This window comes from Schistocerca nitens, chromosome 11 (genome assembly GCF_023898315.1).
Source record: "Schistocerca nitens isolate TAMUIC-IGC-003100 chromosome 11, iqSchNite1.1, whole genome shotgun sequence".
NCBI classification, from domain to species: domain Eukaryota; kingdom Metazoa; phylum Arthropoda; class Insecta; order Orthoptera; family Acrididae; genus Schistocerca; species Schistocerca nitens.
Genome location: NC_064624.1, coordinates 166,409,494 through 166,427,554, shown reverse-complemented (window position 1 = coordinate 166,427,554; position 18,061 = coordinate 166,409,494). Strand labels below are relative to the sequence as shown.

Sequence of the window (18,061 nt, the reverse complement as noted above, 5' to 3'; positions counted from 1 at the left end):
TTTTCATACCTTTTCGTAGGTGTTCAGTATGCTTCCCTTGACATGATGGCAAATGTCAATCCGGTATTCAAACTGTTGCTCACTGCAGCTAGCATGTCTTGAGTTACAGGTTCCACAGCTGCTGTCATGCGATGTCTCGGTTCATTCACTGTTGTTGGTAATGGAGGCACATGAACGGAGTCTTTCATAGATCCCCTCCTGAAATAGTCACATACAGTCAGGTCCGGTAACCTTGGAGGCAAGAGTGTAATGGTGAATCATTTGGTCCATTGCGACCGATCCATCGTTCAGTGAACCTTTGATTTAAAAATTCCCGCACTTCCAGATGCCAGTGTGGTGGTGCCCAATCCTGTTGGTAAATGAAGTCGTTCGAATCCAGTCTCCAACTGTGGGATAGGATCGCTCACAAACATATCGAGGCTTATGCTTCCTGTAACAGTGTTCTCGGCAAAGCAAAATGGACCGTACATCTTTTACCGTCTAACTGCACAAAACACATTAAAATTTGGAGAATCCCTCTCATGTTGTACAACTTCATGTCGTTGTTCCGTACCCCATACTCTCGCAGCATTACGGTCCACCTTTCCTTTAAATGGAATGTTGCGTCGTCACTTAACACTAAGGGTGGAAGAAAACTGTCACCCTCCATCCTGCTGACAACGAAATTACAGAACACACGTTGTTGTTTGCCACCTTCACGAAGAGCTTGCAGTGGCTGAATTTTGTACGGTTTCACGTGTAAACGTCTACGCAACACACGCCAGACGGACATTGGAGGCATGCTGAGCTGTCGGCCTGCACGGCGAACGGATTTCTGCGGCCTCCTTGTGAAACTGTGGCGGATTCGTTCGACGTTTGTGTCAGACACTCGCAGATGTCCCGGCGATTTGCCTTTACGGAAACAACCTGTTCCTCGCAATTATTCGTGCCATCGTCTAATGCTCTGTGCTCTAGGAGGATCCACACCATACCCAGTACGAAAGTCACGCTGAAAAGTTATTACCGTCGCGCACTGCACAAAACGTAGAACACAAAACGCTCTCTCTTGTCTTTACTAGAACTGAAGTGGGTGCACACTACTGCTACTTGGCGAGAACCATGTAAAGCTTGAGAGTTTTCTCTTTCCATCAGTACATTATTCACGCACGTATCTCAAGTAACGTAATAGTTGCATTTTTACCGGGTCATCGAATTTTACACTTAGTTGATTGGAATCGAAAGAAGGTCAGAAAACTCGGAAAGAACAGCTGCAAGCGCAAAACGAAGCATATGAGGAAGAGGAAGGGTTACTATTTGCTGCTGGAATCGCAGATTGATCGGAAAGCATTTTACATTATTGTTAACTTCCTTGAATTTCTAGTTTCCGAGAATTTATTTTTCAAAGGCGTTCATCTCGAAATGACTTTTCTGACATTTGCGTGCAATCTAACTCAAAAAGTACAGAACCGATCATTATGAAATTTGATAGTATAATTCTTTATAAAATAACGAAATATTTGAACCACCGTGTGAAATGATATCATGGTTTTAAGGGTATTTTTCTTTGCTTAATTAGAGAAAAACAATCCTGAAAATAGAAGTAAATTGTTCCAACGCCTGAAGACATTTTAATATTCATTACTTTCACCTGCACTGAGCTTCATATTCTTAGAAAATAAGCTATTAATGTAAAATCAAAAACTTTTTGATTCCAGATGAAAATTGGAATGGCTGCACTGCACGCAATTGGAGAACTATACTCACAACCTTCAGCGGACTTCACAGCGTAACTTTGTTAATTTTGGCTGAAATTATTCAAAAAAATTCACAAAAACTGTTCGAAATATGAATTAACTGATATAAAAATTGCTTAAAATTCTGATTAAATCTTCCCACCCCAAAAGAATCTCGAAAATTCGGTGTCAAACAGCTTCCTCATGTGGTTTCCCCCCTCAAAGATTATCGACATCTTTATACACTTTCAGCCGCGAACGCCTTCTCCTTCAACAGGAAGGATATAGAAAAGGCCAAGGAGCGTTTGGAACAGCGAACGAAATGAAGCAGTCAAGATCTTCTCAATTTTGTAGCTCTACAAATCTAGTCATCAAATGTAGGGCGCATCGCTGGACCGGGACCACTGTCATGGCTGGACGTAGTGCTGACGGCAAGTGCGAGGCGCCTCCTGAGGGCGAGTAATTGTCTGTCCGGGGTGAGTATCTCGCAGAAGGAGAGGGAAAGGCCACTGAAATGAACACCTCGTGGTGGGCAAGTACGTCGTTGTCGGGGAATGGAGTGGGCAGAGGCTGGGAACGAACAGCATCTGATGTGGCCCACGTGGCTTTCTGCTAGTCAGAGGTTCCAGCCACTCTGTTCCGCGATCGCTCATCTCAGTCTCTGCAGTTTCGGTGTTCGTGCGATGATTGAAAGGAGGGACCGCATTTCGCGGTGAAACATTTTAGAAATACCGAATGCATCACTTTGCATTACGATGCCAGTATGGCCACTGGATGACACAATACGCGACTTCAATTCATTTACTGGGTTTGCGTAAAAGCAAGATTTCTTAGTTCTTCGACTAAGAAGAGACGGGAAAAATACTTCGAATGTCAGACCTATGCAAGGGTTATCGTTGTCGGTGCGGAGGGGGGAGGGGGAAGGAGTGGGGGGGAGGGAGGGGGTCTCGAGGAAAACTGCGGACAGAGTGGGTGGGAGGCGGCAGACCAGTCCATGACAAGAGGCGAGTCTCGCTGCCGACCACCACTGCACTGGCTGCCGCGGCGCCCGACGTGTCTGGTGAGTCTCCACGTACTCCTTCCATCAACGTACAGTATATACTGTGCGTGTAACTTCCCTCAATCTCCTGTTCTCAGTGTTGTCCACACTTAAAAGCGGCGGGTATGAAAACGGGGAAAAACTAAAGTGAGACCGAGCTGTTTTTCTCTTTTCCCAACTATTTTCCTCTGCCTGTAGCGTGACACCTCTTATTATGAACTCCTGCATTGTCTCCTGTCAGCTATGATCTTTGGTAAATACTGATTCTTACAGCACAATGGAAATAATGGTGCTACTAGCAGTAGCTATTATTGTCCCGAGTTGCACGGTTTTGAAAGTGGTTTCAGAACGAATGTTGCTTTTGATGTACACTTGTCGGACCTAATTGACAACTGAAGCAGGTGAGGCTTCCGCAATGAAGTGGGACAAGCATGTAACGGCAGTTGTGGGGAAGGCGGATAGTCGTCTTCGGTTCATTGGTAGAATTTTGGGAAGATGTGGTTCATCTGTAAAGGAGAGCGCTTATAAAACACTAATACGACCTATTCTTGAGTACTGTTCGAGTGCTTGGGATCCCTGTCAGGTCGGATTGAGGGAGGACATAGAAGCAATTCAGAGACGGGTTACTATATTTGTTACTGGTGGGTTTGATCATCACGCGAGTGTTACAGAAATGCTTCAGGAACACGGGTAGGAGTCTCTAGAGGGAAGGAAGCGTTTTCGTGAATCGCTACTGAGGAAATTTAGAGAACCAGCATTTGAGGCTGACTGCAGTACAATTTTACTGCCGCCAACTTACATTTCGCGGAAAGACCACAAAGATAAGATAAGAGAGATTAGGGCTCGTAGAGAGGCATATAGGCAGTCATTTTTCCCTCGTTCTGTTTGGGAGTGAAACAGGGAGAGAAGATGCTAGTTGTGGTACGAAGTACCCTCCACCAAGCACCGTATGGGGGATTGCGGAGTATGTATGTAGATGTAGATGTAGAAGTTTTCACTCCGCATCAGAGTGTGCCTAAGTTGAAACTTCCTGGCAGAGCACTTTCCCGCGAAAGGCAAAGTTCCCGAGTTCGAGTCTTGGTCCGGCACATAGTTTTGATCTGCCAGGACGTTTCAGGCGACAGTTGCTGGAACACTTCTACAGAGTGGTAATATGCGTAACATCTGTTTGCCAGCAGGAAGAAATTCAGATGCTCTGGGTTCATATATGTTTTCACTAAACTAAGTAACAACATGGAGGAAATCTGGATGTTCACTTTATGTGCAGGCTGATTCCAGAAGTTTACTCAGCAACGTTGTGCACAACAGTAGGTGTTCGAAACGACGACTAATTGGAACGCCTGCAACCTTATCTGTGCAAGTATGTGACGTACACGATGCCACATATCCCAGTCACTAGATCGAATGGGGAGACCAATTTGCATGTCTCCTGCGCTCCCCTCATCGGAAGCCTCTTAATGTTTTTTATCTCTTTTAATATCAACAACATCGTCTGCATGACACGGTGTCTGTAAAAGTTCAGTTTCGTTAACACATGTTGCCGTAAAATTTACAGTCCGTCACTCAAGTTGGATGGCGTCACTTTATTTGATGTCACACTTTTGGGGTATGTTGACATTAAATAATTTGTGCAATACTTAATCAGTTTATTACTTCCCATTCGCTCAAGCACCAAGTCGGTACACACTCAAGTTCTATATCAAAGTCTGCACCATTGCTGTAGTTCAAAGTCTCACTCTATTTCTCAGACGAAATACCTCTTTTATTTCGTACACATTCTCTCTTAGTGTAACGTATACCCGTGTTCTGTAACAACTATTGGTTCCTTCTCGTACTTCCCTTGTCTGCACACTTCTTCTTGATAATCTTATATCGTTTCCGTCGATAAACAGGTTAAATTTGAGTTCTTGGACCTTTTCTCTTTCCTTCTGTCTTCTGACTTCTCTGTCGATAATTTCGAAACAAATAATGGTCTCTCCACACATTTTTGTATTTTAATGCGACAGTGCTGCTGTGTTACTTTGCTGGCTACTTTACCTCTTCCTTAGTCCCTGGGTGCTCAAACTACTTCCACTGCCTGCGTGCTATAGTTCTTTTCCCTCCGACTATTACTAAACTCTTCTGAGTAAAATCATTACTTTCCCTACTAATAAAACAAGACTCTCCTTCGGCACACCTTTACATAACCACATCCCTGGTTCAGCTAACTCGCTTTCGTCTTAAAAAAATTTGCACAGGTTAAAATTCTCATATCGGACTAAAGTATTCTCTTTGACGCACGAAGCAATAGGAATTTTATACACACTGCGTTTAATTTAGTTTAAGATCTGAAATGCATACTTCTGTTGGCAGCAGGTAATTATTGCTTGTCTGAAACCTCACTTTAAAGTCGCTGGAAGGCGATATAGTTTTATGAGGATTAACAACAAGAGTGTGCCTTTTACCGATGTCTTTATGGGACCTCGCACGCCATTTTCCCCCATTCCGAGGTCAGTTTAATTCCGGCGACACCCTGCGATTTCTGTTATGTAGGTCAGACTCCACCAATGGAGAAAGGATGCCATTTAATACTACATCTAATTTATTTCTCTGTAAAACTTTGTTGCCCTCACAGTCAAACACTTTGGCAACTTCACAAAATATACAGCGAGATCTTTAATTTTGCTTACCTCGGCAATCGTTCAGTTTCTGAGATTCGGTAGTGCTTTCTCTATACAGAAATTTTTGCGAAAGGCTGTTAAGAAGTTGTGGTCAGCCACAAAAATCAGTATTGTATCCGAGCCACATTCTCATACAGTTTTGAAAAGAATTGAAGGACTCTAATAGGTCTGTAACAAATTTCGATTATCTGCACTTTTCAAAATGGTTCAAATGGCTCTGAGCACTATGGGACTTAACATCTGAGGTCATCAGTCCCCTAGAACTTAGAACTACTTACACCTAACTAACCTATGGACATCACACACATCCATGCCCGAGGCAGGATTCGAACCTGTGACCGTAGCGGTCACGCGTTTCCAGACTGAAGCGCCTAGAACCGCACGGCCACACCAGCCGGCATCTGCATTTTTGCTGATTTCTGTTTCCACACATCATTGAAGTCTGTCAGGAAGTATGGCCCCAGTCATTAAATGATTAGATACAGACTTAATAACTCAGGACCAGATTAAAATAGAAATAAATCTATTGCGCCTGTATTGGGTTTGTTCCCACTTTGAAGAAGTAACCATAATCGCTATAGCAGAGATTGACACGGTTGAGGGTCGGCCCCACATGGCAAGGAGGTTATGAGGGAGTTATTTATTTTAGTAGGTACCTACTACGAAAATGTGGCACTGATAAACTGTTTTTCATAATTTTTTAGTTTCTTGCCTAATAAATTGTGATCGCTTTCTCCACACATTCCCCATCCACAAATTTAGTAGCAATTGCCTCTTAGCTCAGATACTGGGTATGATTTTGGTAACAGCAGTTATAGCTGTATGGCGTGCTACGTAGCGACTACGATAGGTCGACCATTATCTGTAGAAGGCAAGGAAGGACTGAAAACTGTACCTCTGAATGTTGATAAACTGAGGAACGAATGAGGTAATAAGTCCAGACGAATATGTTTCACTGTGTCCAGAACACTCGTGATCACTGTGCCTTGCATGTATTGACCAGGTATGTAAGAGTACTTTAGCACTTGTGTGTAATTGTTGTAGTAGTAATGCTAGTAGCAGTAGTAGTAGTTTTTTTATTAGTAGATCACTTTTTACAGGCATATCGGACACGTCTTGGTATTACAATTTAAGAACAAGTGAACGAAATTCACTGATAGAGACATTAGAGGCTTATAGGCGTAGAATGGAATAAGTGTGACAAGTAGTTAGCCGTGGCCTCATAGTAGGAATAAACCTAGCATTTACCTAAGATGGTTTACGGATACCACGAAAATCTAAATTAGGGTGGGAGAACGAAGAGCGGACCATCCACCCTCCCGAATATCAGGCCAGTCGGTTAAAGACAATGCTACCTCATTCGGTTTATCCCTTGCGTACATACTTCAGGCAGCAGGGAACTCGGTTGGATGGGTAAGGAGTTGGTGGCCAAATGAAACAATCTAGCACACAATACGAATTCATCAAACAAAGTCGACATCTAGCAAAATTACAGAAGTCGGTCGTTAAAGAATTATGCATGTCACATGATCACAAAATTTAAAGATACTTATTACTCTGAGATCATCTAGCAAGATTATTCATACTTCACAGAGTTTAATTTCTGATAAATGTGTTTCATAAGCTTGCAATGTAACGAATTTTTCCATACCCGATTTTACTGTTATTTGACAGAAACGCTCTGACAGTCCAAGATATTGTACAGCTATATCACACAATTCTCTGTCCATACTTTAGGCAACATATTCATTCACTGATGCCGCCATTGTAGTAACCATTTTTCTATTACTGACCAACTGGGACGTCCCAAAACTCTGAAGAATATTTATGAGGATGCTACCAGTTTCATTTATGATACCTGTGTTTATGTTTATGTCTTTACACAACAATATGTAGACTTTTGTACCTGAGATGTTAGCTAGTACTTCTGTTAATTTAATGAGAAAAGTGTCCACACTATCACTAGGATATCGATACGCACACGTGGTGGTTAATTTCTTGGCGTCATTAGGCCCTGTCCATTCAATTGCCGATATATGAGAGAGTTTTTCTTCACTTACCGTACTAAGCCCATATCTTGATTCGAACTGTGATGTCTTTCTGAAATAAGTACATGATCCTACACAATTTGTAGTAGTCATACAATAAGAGTCTGTCCTTTCATGCAACGAGAATTTTACATGTTCGATTTCTGAGTCTCCACCCCAATGCTCAGTTACAGAGAATACTGTGTAGTTCAACAGCTGAAACTCGAAATTGCTCTATTTTATTTTGTATCTATTGCATGTTTCGGTGAACGTTTGTTAAGTCTGTGAAGTGTCCTATATTACTTTTCTCGTTGGTCTCTTTTCCTTACGATGTGTAGAAGGTGTGTTACAATCTATCTTGTTCATGATTGATTGAAAATTTTCTAAATTACTGGAGATAGTATTTAGGCAGGGGAACCTTTTGTATGGACTTGCCTAACAAAGACCTGTTTCTACTGCCAGTGACAAACGGTGTTTCACAACGCATCGCATCGCCCAAGACCCATCCGCTGTACCAATCTTCTCGTCCCAGTTCTGTTCAGGTGTAGGACATCCCTAGCGAAACCCTGTCTACTGACAATGCTGGAAACCACCAGAGCAACATGTGCAAAGTCATCTGTCATCAGTGCAGTCTCTAACCCCATATTAATCCACTTCCGAGCAACGCTCATGTGTAGCCATGGCCTTTAGCCTCGATACTGACTACTTCGATGCTGCTCTCCACGCTAATCTGTTCTTTGCAAACCTCAATATGTCTGCATAACTCTTCTAGTCTACATTCGTTTCACTCTGCTTGCAGTATTCAGTATTAGATTTCCCTCTACAAATCCTACCTCCCACACTTCCCTATGTTAGCAGAGAGACCGATTCCTTTATGCCTCATTATTTATCCTGTCAATCGATTTCTTCTTTTATTCAAGTTGTGCCATAAATTACATTTTCTTTCAGTTTGATTCAGTAACTCCTTATTTGTTATTCCATCTACCCATCCAATCTTCAACGTCCTCCTGTTGCATCACATTTCGAAATGTGCTATGATGTCCTTCATCATCATCATCATCATCATCATTTAAGACTGATTATGCCTTTCAGCGTTCAGTCTGGAGCATAGCCCCCTTATAAAATTCCTCCATGATCCCCTATTCAGTGCTAACATTGGTGCCTCTTCTGATGTTAAACCTATTACTTCAAAATCATTCTTAACCGAATCCAGGTACCTTCTCATTGGTCTGCCCCGACTCCTCCTACCCTCTACTGCTGAACCCATGAGTCTCTTGGGCAACCTTGCTTCTCCCATGCGTGTAACATGACCCCACCATCTAAGCCTGTTCGCCCTGACTGCTACATCTATAGAGTTCATTCCCAGTTTTTCTTTGATTTCCTCATTGTGGACACCCTCCTGCCATTGTTCCCATCTACTAGTACCTGCAATCACCCTAGCTACTTTCACATTCGTAACCTCAACCTTATTGATAAGGTACCCTGAATCCACCCAGCTTTCGCTCCCATACAACAAAGTTGATCGAAAGATTGAACGGTGCACAGATAACTTAGTCTTGGTTCTGACTTCCTTCTTGCAGAAGAGAGTAGATCGTAGCTGAGTGCTCACTGCATTAGCTTTGCTACACCTCGCTTCCAGTTCTTTCACTATGTTGCCATCCTGTGAGAATATGCATCCTAAGTACTTGAAACCGTCCACCTGTTCTAACTTTGTTCCTCCTATTTGGCACTCAATCCGTTTATATTTCTTTCCCACTGGCATTACTTTCGTTTTGGAGGTGCTAATCTTCATACCATAGTCCTCACATTTCTGATCTAGTTCTGAAATATTATTTTGCAAACTTTCAATCGAATCTGCCATCACAACTAAGTCATCCGCGTATGCAAGACTGCTTATTTTGTGTTCACATATCTTAATCTCAACCCGCCAGTCTATTGTTTTCAACATATGATCCATAAATAATATGAACAACAGTGGAGACAGGTTGCAGCCTTGTCTTACCCCTGAAACTACTCTGAACCATGAACTCAATTAACTGTCAACTCTAACTGCTGCCTGACTATCCATGTAAAGACCTTTAATTGCTTGCAAAAGTTTGCCTTCTATTCCATAATTTCGTAGAACAGACAATAACTTCCTCCTAGGAACCCGGTCATATGCCTTTTCTAGATCTATAAAGCATAGATACAATTCCCTGTTCCACTCATAACACTTCTCCATTATTTGCCGTAAGCTAAAGATCTGGTCCTGACAACCTCTAAGAGGCCTAAACCCACACTGATTTTCATCCAATTTGTCCTCAATTAATACTCGCATTTTCCTTTCAACAATACCTGAGAAGATTTTACCCACAACGCTGATTAAAGAGATACCTCTGTAGTTGTTACAATCTTTTCTGTTTCCATGTTTAAAGATTGGTGTGATTACTGCTTTCGTCCAGTCTGATGGAACCTGTCCCGACTCCCAGGCCATTTCAATTATCCTGTGTAGCCATTTAAGACCTGACATTCCGCTGTATTTGATGAGTTCCGACTTAATTTCATCCACCCCAGCTGCTTTATTGCACTGCAATCTATTGGCCATTTTCTCCACTTCGTCAAATGTGATGCTATTTCCATCATCATTCCTATCCCATTCTACCTCGAAATCTGAAACATTACTGATCGTATTTTCACCTACATTAAGCAACTATTCAGAAGATTCCCTCCATCTGCCCAAGGCATCCACAGGATTCACCAGCAGTTTTCCTGACCTGTCCAAAATACTTGTCATTTCCTTCTTACCTCCCTTTCGAAGACTGCTAATTACACTCCAGAATGGTTTTCCAGCAGCTTGACCCATAGTCTCCAACCTGTTTCCAAAGTCTTCCCAAGATTTCTTCTTGGATGCTGCAATTATCTGTTTGGCTTTGTTTCTTTCTTCAACATAACTTTCTCTGTCTACCTGAGTTCTAGTATGTAGCCATTTTTGATACGCCTTCTTTTTCCTTTTACAGGCTGCCTTGACTGTGTCATTCCACCAAGCTGTTTGCTTCATCCTACTTTTACACACTACTGTTCCAAGACATTCTTTAGCCACTTCTAGTACTGTGTCCCTGTACCTTGTCCATTCCTTTTCCAATGACTGTAATTGACTACATTCAACGAACTGGTACCTTTCTGAGATCGCTGTTATATACTTGTGCCTGATTTCCTTATCCTGAAGTTTCTCCACTCTTATCCTCCTACATATGGACCTGACCTCCTGCACTTTCGGCCTCACAATCCCAATTTCACTGCAGATTAAATAATGATCAGTGTCATCGAAGAATCCCCAGAATACACGTGTGCCCCTCACAGCCTTCCTGAATTCCTGATCTGTTATTATATAGTCAATGACAGATCTGGTTCCCCTGCCTTCCCAAGTATACCGGTGAATGTTCTTATGTTTAAAAAAGGAGTTTGTGATTACTAAGCCCATACTGGCACAGAAATCCAAGAGTTGTTTCCCGTTCCTGTTGGCCTCCATATCCTCTCCAAATTTACCCATAACCTTTTCATACCCTTCTGTTCGATTTCCAATCCTGGCGTTAAAATCACCCATGAGCGGAACACTGTCCTTGTCCTTTACTCTAACAACTACATCACTGAGTGCCTCATAAAAACTATCCATCTTATCTTGATCTGTCCCTTCACAATGCGAATATACTGACACAATCCTAATTTTCTTGCTAGACACTGTCAAATCTATCCACATCAGTCGTTCGTTTACATTCCTTATTGCAACTACGCTGGGTTCCATTTCTTTCCTGATGTAAAGCCCTGCACCCCATTGTGCTATTCCTGCTTTGACTCCTCACAGGTAGACCTTGTATTCTCCCACTTCCTCTTCTTTCTCACCCCTTACCCGAAAGTCACTAACAGCTAAAACGTCCAGCCCCATCTTACTTGCAGCCTCTGCCAGCTCTACCTTCTTCCCAGAGTAGCCCCCATTGATATTAATAACTCCCCATCTCATTACCATTTGATTGCCAAGTCGTATCTTAGGAGTCCCTGGTGTGTCAGTTGGAGGTGGGACTCCGTCACCTCCAAAGGCCCGAGGCGTTTTGCTCTGATTGTTGCATTTAAAGTACCAGGGAAGCAGGTTGCTAGCCTTACCTGCCGCGAGTCCCATTGGGTTTTACCCCTAACGGTTGAGGGACTAACCGGTGGATTTGATAGTCTTTGCCGTATGAGCACGAAGGTGACCACGACTCAGAATATGTCCGAGATGCCCAGCCTTATTCCAAAGTAACTGGTATCCCGACTGTCGGGACCACTTACTTGGCCACTCATACGTTGCCCGTGGTTCATGAACTAGGACGTGACTACAGGAACCCACACCATGAACCGATGTCCTTGTCTGAACTATTTAACGTCCATGTTTTACTTTCATTCACGGCTGCACTGGTGACAGACATCACTAACTGTCACTTAAATTGTTACCAGCAACTAACACTAAAAACTGACATCAGATCTTAACAGATTCCTCTTTTTCAGTAATTCCTTTCGTGTTGTTTCCAGTCTGCGTTTTATATCCCACCTATATCGGGCATCAACAGTTATTTTCCAGTCCGTATAACAAAGTATTTCAACTACGTTTAGTGACTCATTTCCTAACCCAATTTTCTACTCATCACTTCATTTGATTCGACGACATTTCAGAACTATTGTCACACATTTATTGATGTTCATTTTATAACCTCTTTTCAAGACTGTATCCATTACGCACAACTGATCTTCCAAATCATTTGCTGTCTCTGACATAAATAGAATTTCATCAGATAACGTCAATTTTTTTATTTCTTCTCCCTGAATTTTTGTTTCTTTTGCTAGTTTATCCTTGATTTCTTCTCAAGACGCTCAATGTGTACATTCAATTACGTACGCTATAGGCTTCAAAGCTTGTAACTGCAGTCCAATTTCTGTACAAGTTGTAGATAACGTTCCATTTCCTGCAAAGAGACAATTCCAAATCTAGCAACGCCTCGCTCCTGAAATGACATACTGTACATTCCTTCTAGAAGAGGAGAAAATTGTTTCGTATTGTCTAAATAGAAACAGGTTGACATTCTGTCAGATCCAGTGGCTAATCCTCTGTTGAGTGATTTCAGTACTTTTTGTGTCCAATGGACATGTATTTCGATACCTGTCATTCAGACGTTCGCTTGACGAATTAAATAAGGAACGACCGTAATATCTTCCTAAGCGAAACAATTCTGAAAAAAGTTTTGTATGTCGGTTATCTCTGTCATCCCGCATTTAGATGCCATAATGTGGGGACATATCACTTCAACACTTTCACTGACTTAACAGAAGGAGAAAACTACTTAGCATTTTATTTGAAGTCAGTTGTCTAACAATTTATAGATTGTTTAGCGAATTATTGAGAAATGGACAGCCGGCCGGAGTGGCCGAGCGGTTCTAGGCGCTACAGTCTGGAACTGCGCGATCGCTACGGTCGCAGGTTCGAATCCTGCCTCGGGCATGGATGTGTGTGATGTCCTTAGGTTAGTTACGTTTAAATAGTTCTAAGTTCTAGGGGACTTATGACCTCAGCAGTTGAGTCCCATAGTGCTCAGAGCCATTTGAACCATTTTTTGAGAAATGGACAAATAAAACGGTAGGGCTAATAACGCTGACAAACACAATAGGATCATAGTTCAAAATTTATAAATATTTATTGATGTTACTGAAATATCAGTGAATGGTGATCTCACTTCAGTGTGAATTAAAAGCAAAGTCATTAACAAATAATCATAAATAAAGAGAAGTACAGCATAAAAGCAAAACATATGCAACAGTCTTATTTCTCAAATCAGTAATTGCCAAAACCTATGTGCAAACCGTAAATTGGTCACAAACTACGGGGCGTGCACGCACTTTATTCAATACGTAAACGTCACTACAGGTATTCGAATTTAGGTTATGACATGGTCGATACGCCTGGCATCATTGGCGATGATGTGGTGCACACGAATAGCGGAATTCCGCACGACACGCTAATGTGTCGGAACGTCGATGCTGTCGATGACCTGAATGGTTTGTTTTGAGCTCAGCAGTGGTCTCGGAGTTACTGCTGTAGACCTTATCTTTAATATAGCCGCACAAAAAGGAGTCGCATGTGTTCAGATCCGGAGAGTGTGGAAGCCAATCGAGGCGCATGCCAGTGGCTTCTGGTTACACCAGAGCTGGAATGTGGTCGCCGAAGTGCTCCTCCAGGTCATCAGACACTCGCCTGCTTCGATGTGGTCGAACTCCGTCTTGCATGAACCACATCTTATCGAAATCACGGTCACTTTGGATAATGGGAATGAAATTATTTTCCAAAAATTTTATGTACCGTTTGATAGTCACCAAACGAATATCACAGCGATTATTCCGTGACTGGACATTGCACATCACACAGTCACCCGTTGATGGTGAACAGACTTCTCGATCGCGAAATGCAGATTCTCAATCCCCCAAATGAAACCATCCAAATGAAAGTGGGCTCCGTCTGTACACCAAACCAAACCAAACGCATACTAATTCCCATTGTGTCCCGCGGCCAACCGTGCAGTTTGAACCTCCTAAGGCAAACCGTTCGTGAGTTATGGCTATTTTATTTCATGTACTTCAATAATTTTCACCTTGCAAGTTCACTTCTGCATTGATGCTCACAAGTACGAAGCTAAAGTTCCAACAAATACTCCAAACTAAATGATGAAAATTGTGTTCAGAGTATTCCAAATTGTGCACGAAGGTAAAGTGTGGGGCAGAGCTCAGAAAATTAAGAGAAGTCCAATGCTCTGCACCCAGAAACAGTTCGCGTTAAATCGCACGGCTATATCGCCGACCAGATCTCTTTTCAGATTTACCTCTCGTGAGAACACCGGAACGAACCTCCAAGACAGGAAGCTGCCGAAACTCAAAGGACGGAAAGCCAAAAACTGGAAGACGCAAAGACAACACGCGCAAAGATTCACGCCTTTCCTTATTCTTTGTGGCATCGCCTAACACTAAGTCGACGTTTAACACTGAGAAATATTCAGATTTAATGTTGTCCCACATAGACACTATACATTAAATTCAAGTCAACACGGTCATTTTGTGGCCATGAGCTGTTGAATATTACCTAAGATATTAACGAAAATGTAAATCATATACAAATAAGTTCTTCTGTACCCCAACAATTATGCTGAAACTTCCTGGCAGACTAAAACTGTGTGCCGGACCGAGACTCGAACTCGGGAACTTTGCCTTTCGCGGGAAAGTGCTCCACCATCTGAGCAACCCAAGCACGACTGACGCCCCATCCGCACAGCTGTACTTCTACCAGTATCTCGTCTCCTACCTTCCAAACTTTTCAGAAGTCGTCCAAATCAGTCTCCATCTGTGTGATAAGAACGTTTTCAAGCATATCGTGATATATACTTCTTGTAACAGAATTATCGGCAAAGAAAACTGCACCGTAGGCCTTTTCCCGTGAAACTGCTCGAAACACATTCAATTTTGGACAGTCCCTCTCATGTTGTACATTTTCATGTGGCAGTTCCGTACCCCATATTCTCACATTATGACGGTCCACCTTTCCATTTAAATGGAATGTTGCCTCGTCACTGGACACTTAGCGTGGAAGAAAACTGTCATCCTCCATCTTGCCAAGAACGAAATTACAGAACTCCACACGCTGTTGTTTGTCACCTTCACGAAGAGCTTGCAGTAGCTGAATTTTGTACGGTTTCGTATGTAACCGTCTACGCAACACACGCCAGACGGACATCGGGGTCATGTTGAGCCTTCGAGCTGTGCGACGAACAGACTCCTTGTGAAACTATGGCGGATGCGCTCGACGTCTGTGTCAGACACTCGACGACGGCCCGGCAATTTCCCTTTACACACACAACCTGTTTCTAGGAATTGTTCATCCCGTTGTCTACTGCTCTGTGGTATGGGATGTTCCACACGAAAGTCGCGCTGAACGCTTATAACTGATCCGCACTCTCCAAAACTTAGAACACAAAGCGCTTTCTGTTGTCCCGACACCATTTTTACTGGAACTGAAACGGGCGCACACTGCTGCTGACTGGCTGAAATGGTGTAAAACTCGGGCCTGCTCTTTCCAGAAGTAAGTTGTTCATACACATATGTCAAATAACATAACAGTCACGATAGTTTTGAAATCGGATGACGCACTCTGATTCACCCTATGTTTCTTAGAGCAAAGTTCCCGCCAGCACCACACTCGGAAGCACACGCTGGCGTGTCCTTAGCCGGCTGAGGCTCCTCTAGCTGGCTAACGCCACTGCTGTAGGCGAGACACAGCCCGTCCTTCTCTCCCTCTGCATACCAGATCAGCACGTATAGACATATACTATGGTTTCATTTGAAAAAAGCGAAGTTGATCCCCGTCTCCTGCAATTAATTTGAGTATTACAAGGGACTATACGTCACCCGTACAGCAGTTTCTCGCAATTAATCAGGTGCAAACATCATAACGATCTCTTAAATGGTTTCGAAAGTGTTTGTCTTAAACAGTGCAGCTGATCAGCCAGTATACATGGTCGTTCTCGAAGATACGCAAATATTCCAATAACGTTATTCTACAACTAAAACTAAAGAAAATGTCCATATAAACATTGTTCCGCAAATGTTAGTTACGGAGTTACGGTTAATAAAGGATTTTGCCTCAAATTTAGCAACTTCAGTAATATGAAGCCTTCGCAAAACTGTAAGGGGTTTAAGTAAAGCATGATTTCTATTTACTTCGTCGTCAGTGATATGGTGAATCTAATAAAATATTTTCCCAGCACGTCTAACTGGCGAGACGTACTTACAGTTCCTTCAAGAAGAAAAGCCCCGCTTGCTCGAAGATGTTCCACTTGCTACGCGATTGCAAATGTATTTTCAACATGACGCCGCACCTCCATTTTCGCCAACCCGTCACTACACATTTAAATGAACATTTTAGCCAGAAATGGATTGCTCGAGATACTAGACATCTGTGGCCACTCAGATCGCCCGATTTAACACCAATGCATTTTTTTTGTATGGAGATGGGTGAAAGACATAGTTTATGAGGACAAAGTCAAGACACGTGAGGCATTACTTTCTCGCGTTTGAATGCTATAGGCAAAATTAAAAACAACCCTGTGAAACTGAAACGAGCAACAAAATCAGTTCATACATGTGTAGCTAAATTCATTGAACTCGGTGGACACGTTTTTGATCATTTATTGTGAATGTATTGTGAAACTGTATGCCCACTGTACAACTTCCTTACCACTGAGCTTTATTTTATCCGCTGTAACATGAATTCACGTGTGATACGGTATTAATAAAAGCAGATCATCTGAAAAATTCATACAGTTTCAGTTAAAGTTATTAGCATCATTATTTCAAAATAAAATTCTCTACAACTTCTGCTGAAAACTTTGTGCAGTCGCCTCCAATTTAAAAAACAAATTGGGCCGAGTAATAAATTAAAAATTTTACGAAATTACTTCTTTGCTTCACTGGATGTTCTTAAAAACTGGTGCAGATACGCGCCTGGAGCATCTCTTATTAGTTTCACCAGATGAATAACAACAAAATAAATGGAAATTGTGCTTTACTGTAACCTCGTACAGTTTTGCGATGGCTTCGTATTAGCGAAATTGGTAAATTTCAGACAAAATCTCTCACTATCCGTAACTCCGTAGAGGAACATTTGCGGACCTGTGTTCACACGAACTTATTTCTTTAGTTTTACTTGTAGAATAACAAATTAAAACCTTTGCATACCTTCGTGAATCACCCTGTATATTCGGAACAACGGAGTGGCATCCATCTTGTGAAATGGTGTAATTCAGATTAATTTACGTTTCTTTATTTACTATACAGGTAGTTGCAAAAAAAAGTGCGTTTTGTGTTTACACTTTTTCGTAAAATTTCAGGTTGTAGGCAGACTGCAAGTTCGGTGAAGTTGTTTTGAGGGAAAAGTTTTTTACTTGGCCCGACACCTGCGACCTTCCGTGATGTTTCGCAGAAACGCTAGTTGGTTCATCCGCATTTGTGTGGCGGTGGTCATATGTAGTGGCTACAGTCGCCCAGTTTCCGTTACAGGTAAATATTATGTTTTTTTCGATTCCTATGAGGCTGGGTATGATAATGGACAGCAATTTTTTGTGAAGTAATGAAGTAAATGTTTAAGTTTTGCACTGAGATCTTTACGAATTTATTTTCCGGAATCGTATACAGAAGTCACCGGACATAGTTTAACAGCCGACCACTCAGGTAAGTGTTTCATCCGTTACTCATGGTCCAAGTGGTTCTTTTGGTGCTAGTTTATTTAATCACGGTAGCCTTATTTCTGCTTTGAGATGTCCTCGCCGGCGCCGTGGGGAGGCGAGCGTGTGCGAGCTTCCCTCCAGCTGCCTGCGCCACCTGTTCCCTGCTTGTCTTATTCATACACACTAGAATAGTGGCCTACTTGAATATATATATAGGTTATATTTTTAGAACAGCGAGAGAAGATATAAAATAAATATACATCATTTGTTCAGAAATCTCTCTCGTCCAAGGGTCGCACAAACTTGTATTCAGTACAGTTCGTTGCTCCTGCATGATAGGCAATACGTACGT

At 42.2% G+C, this 18,061-nt stretch overlaps 1 protein-coding gene across 1 annotated transcript in view; it reads left to right on the top strand.

Annotated features, from left to right (window-relative positions):
• The first annotated feature begins 2,702 nt into the window (after window positions 1-2,702).
• LOC126212610 (speckle-type POZ protein-like) overlaps window positions 2,703-18,061 on the top strand; it is a 58,735-nt gene continuing 43,376 nt past the window's right edge. The window contains exons 1-2 of the mRNA XM_049940040.1: window positions 2,703-2,772; window positions 17,374-17,542. Of these exons, the coding sequence (XP_049795997.1) occupies window positions 17,455-17,542 (88 nt within the window). The 5' untranslated portion in view covers window positions 2,703-2,772; window positions 17,374-17,454. The remainder of the gene's footprint in view (window positions 2,773-17,373; window positions 17,543-18,061) is intronic.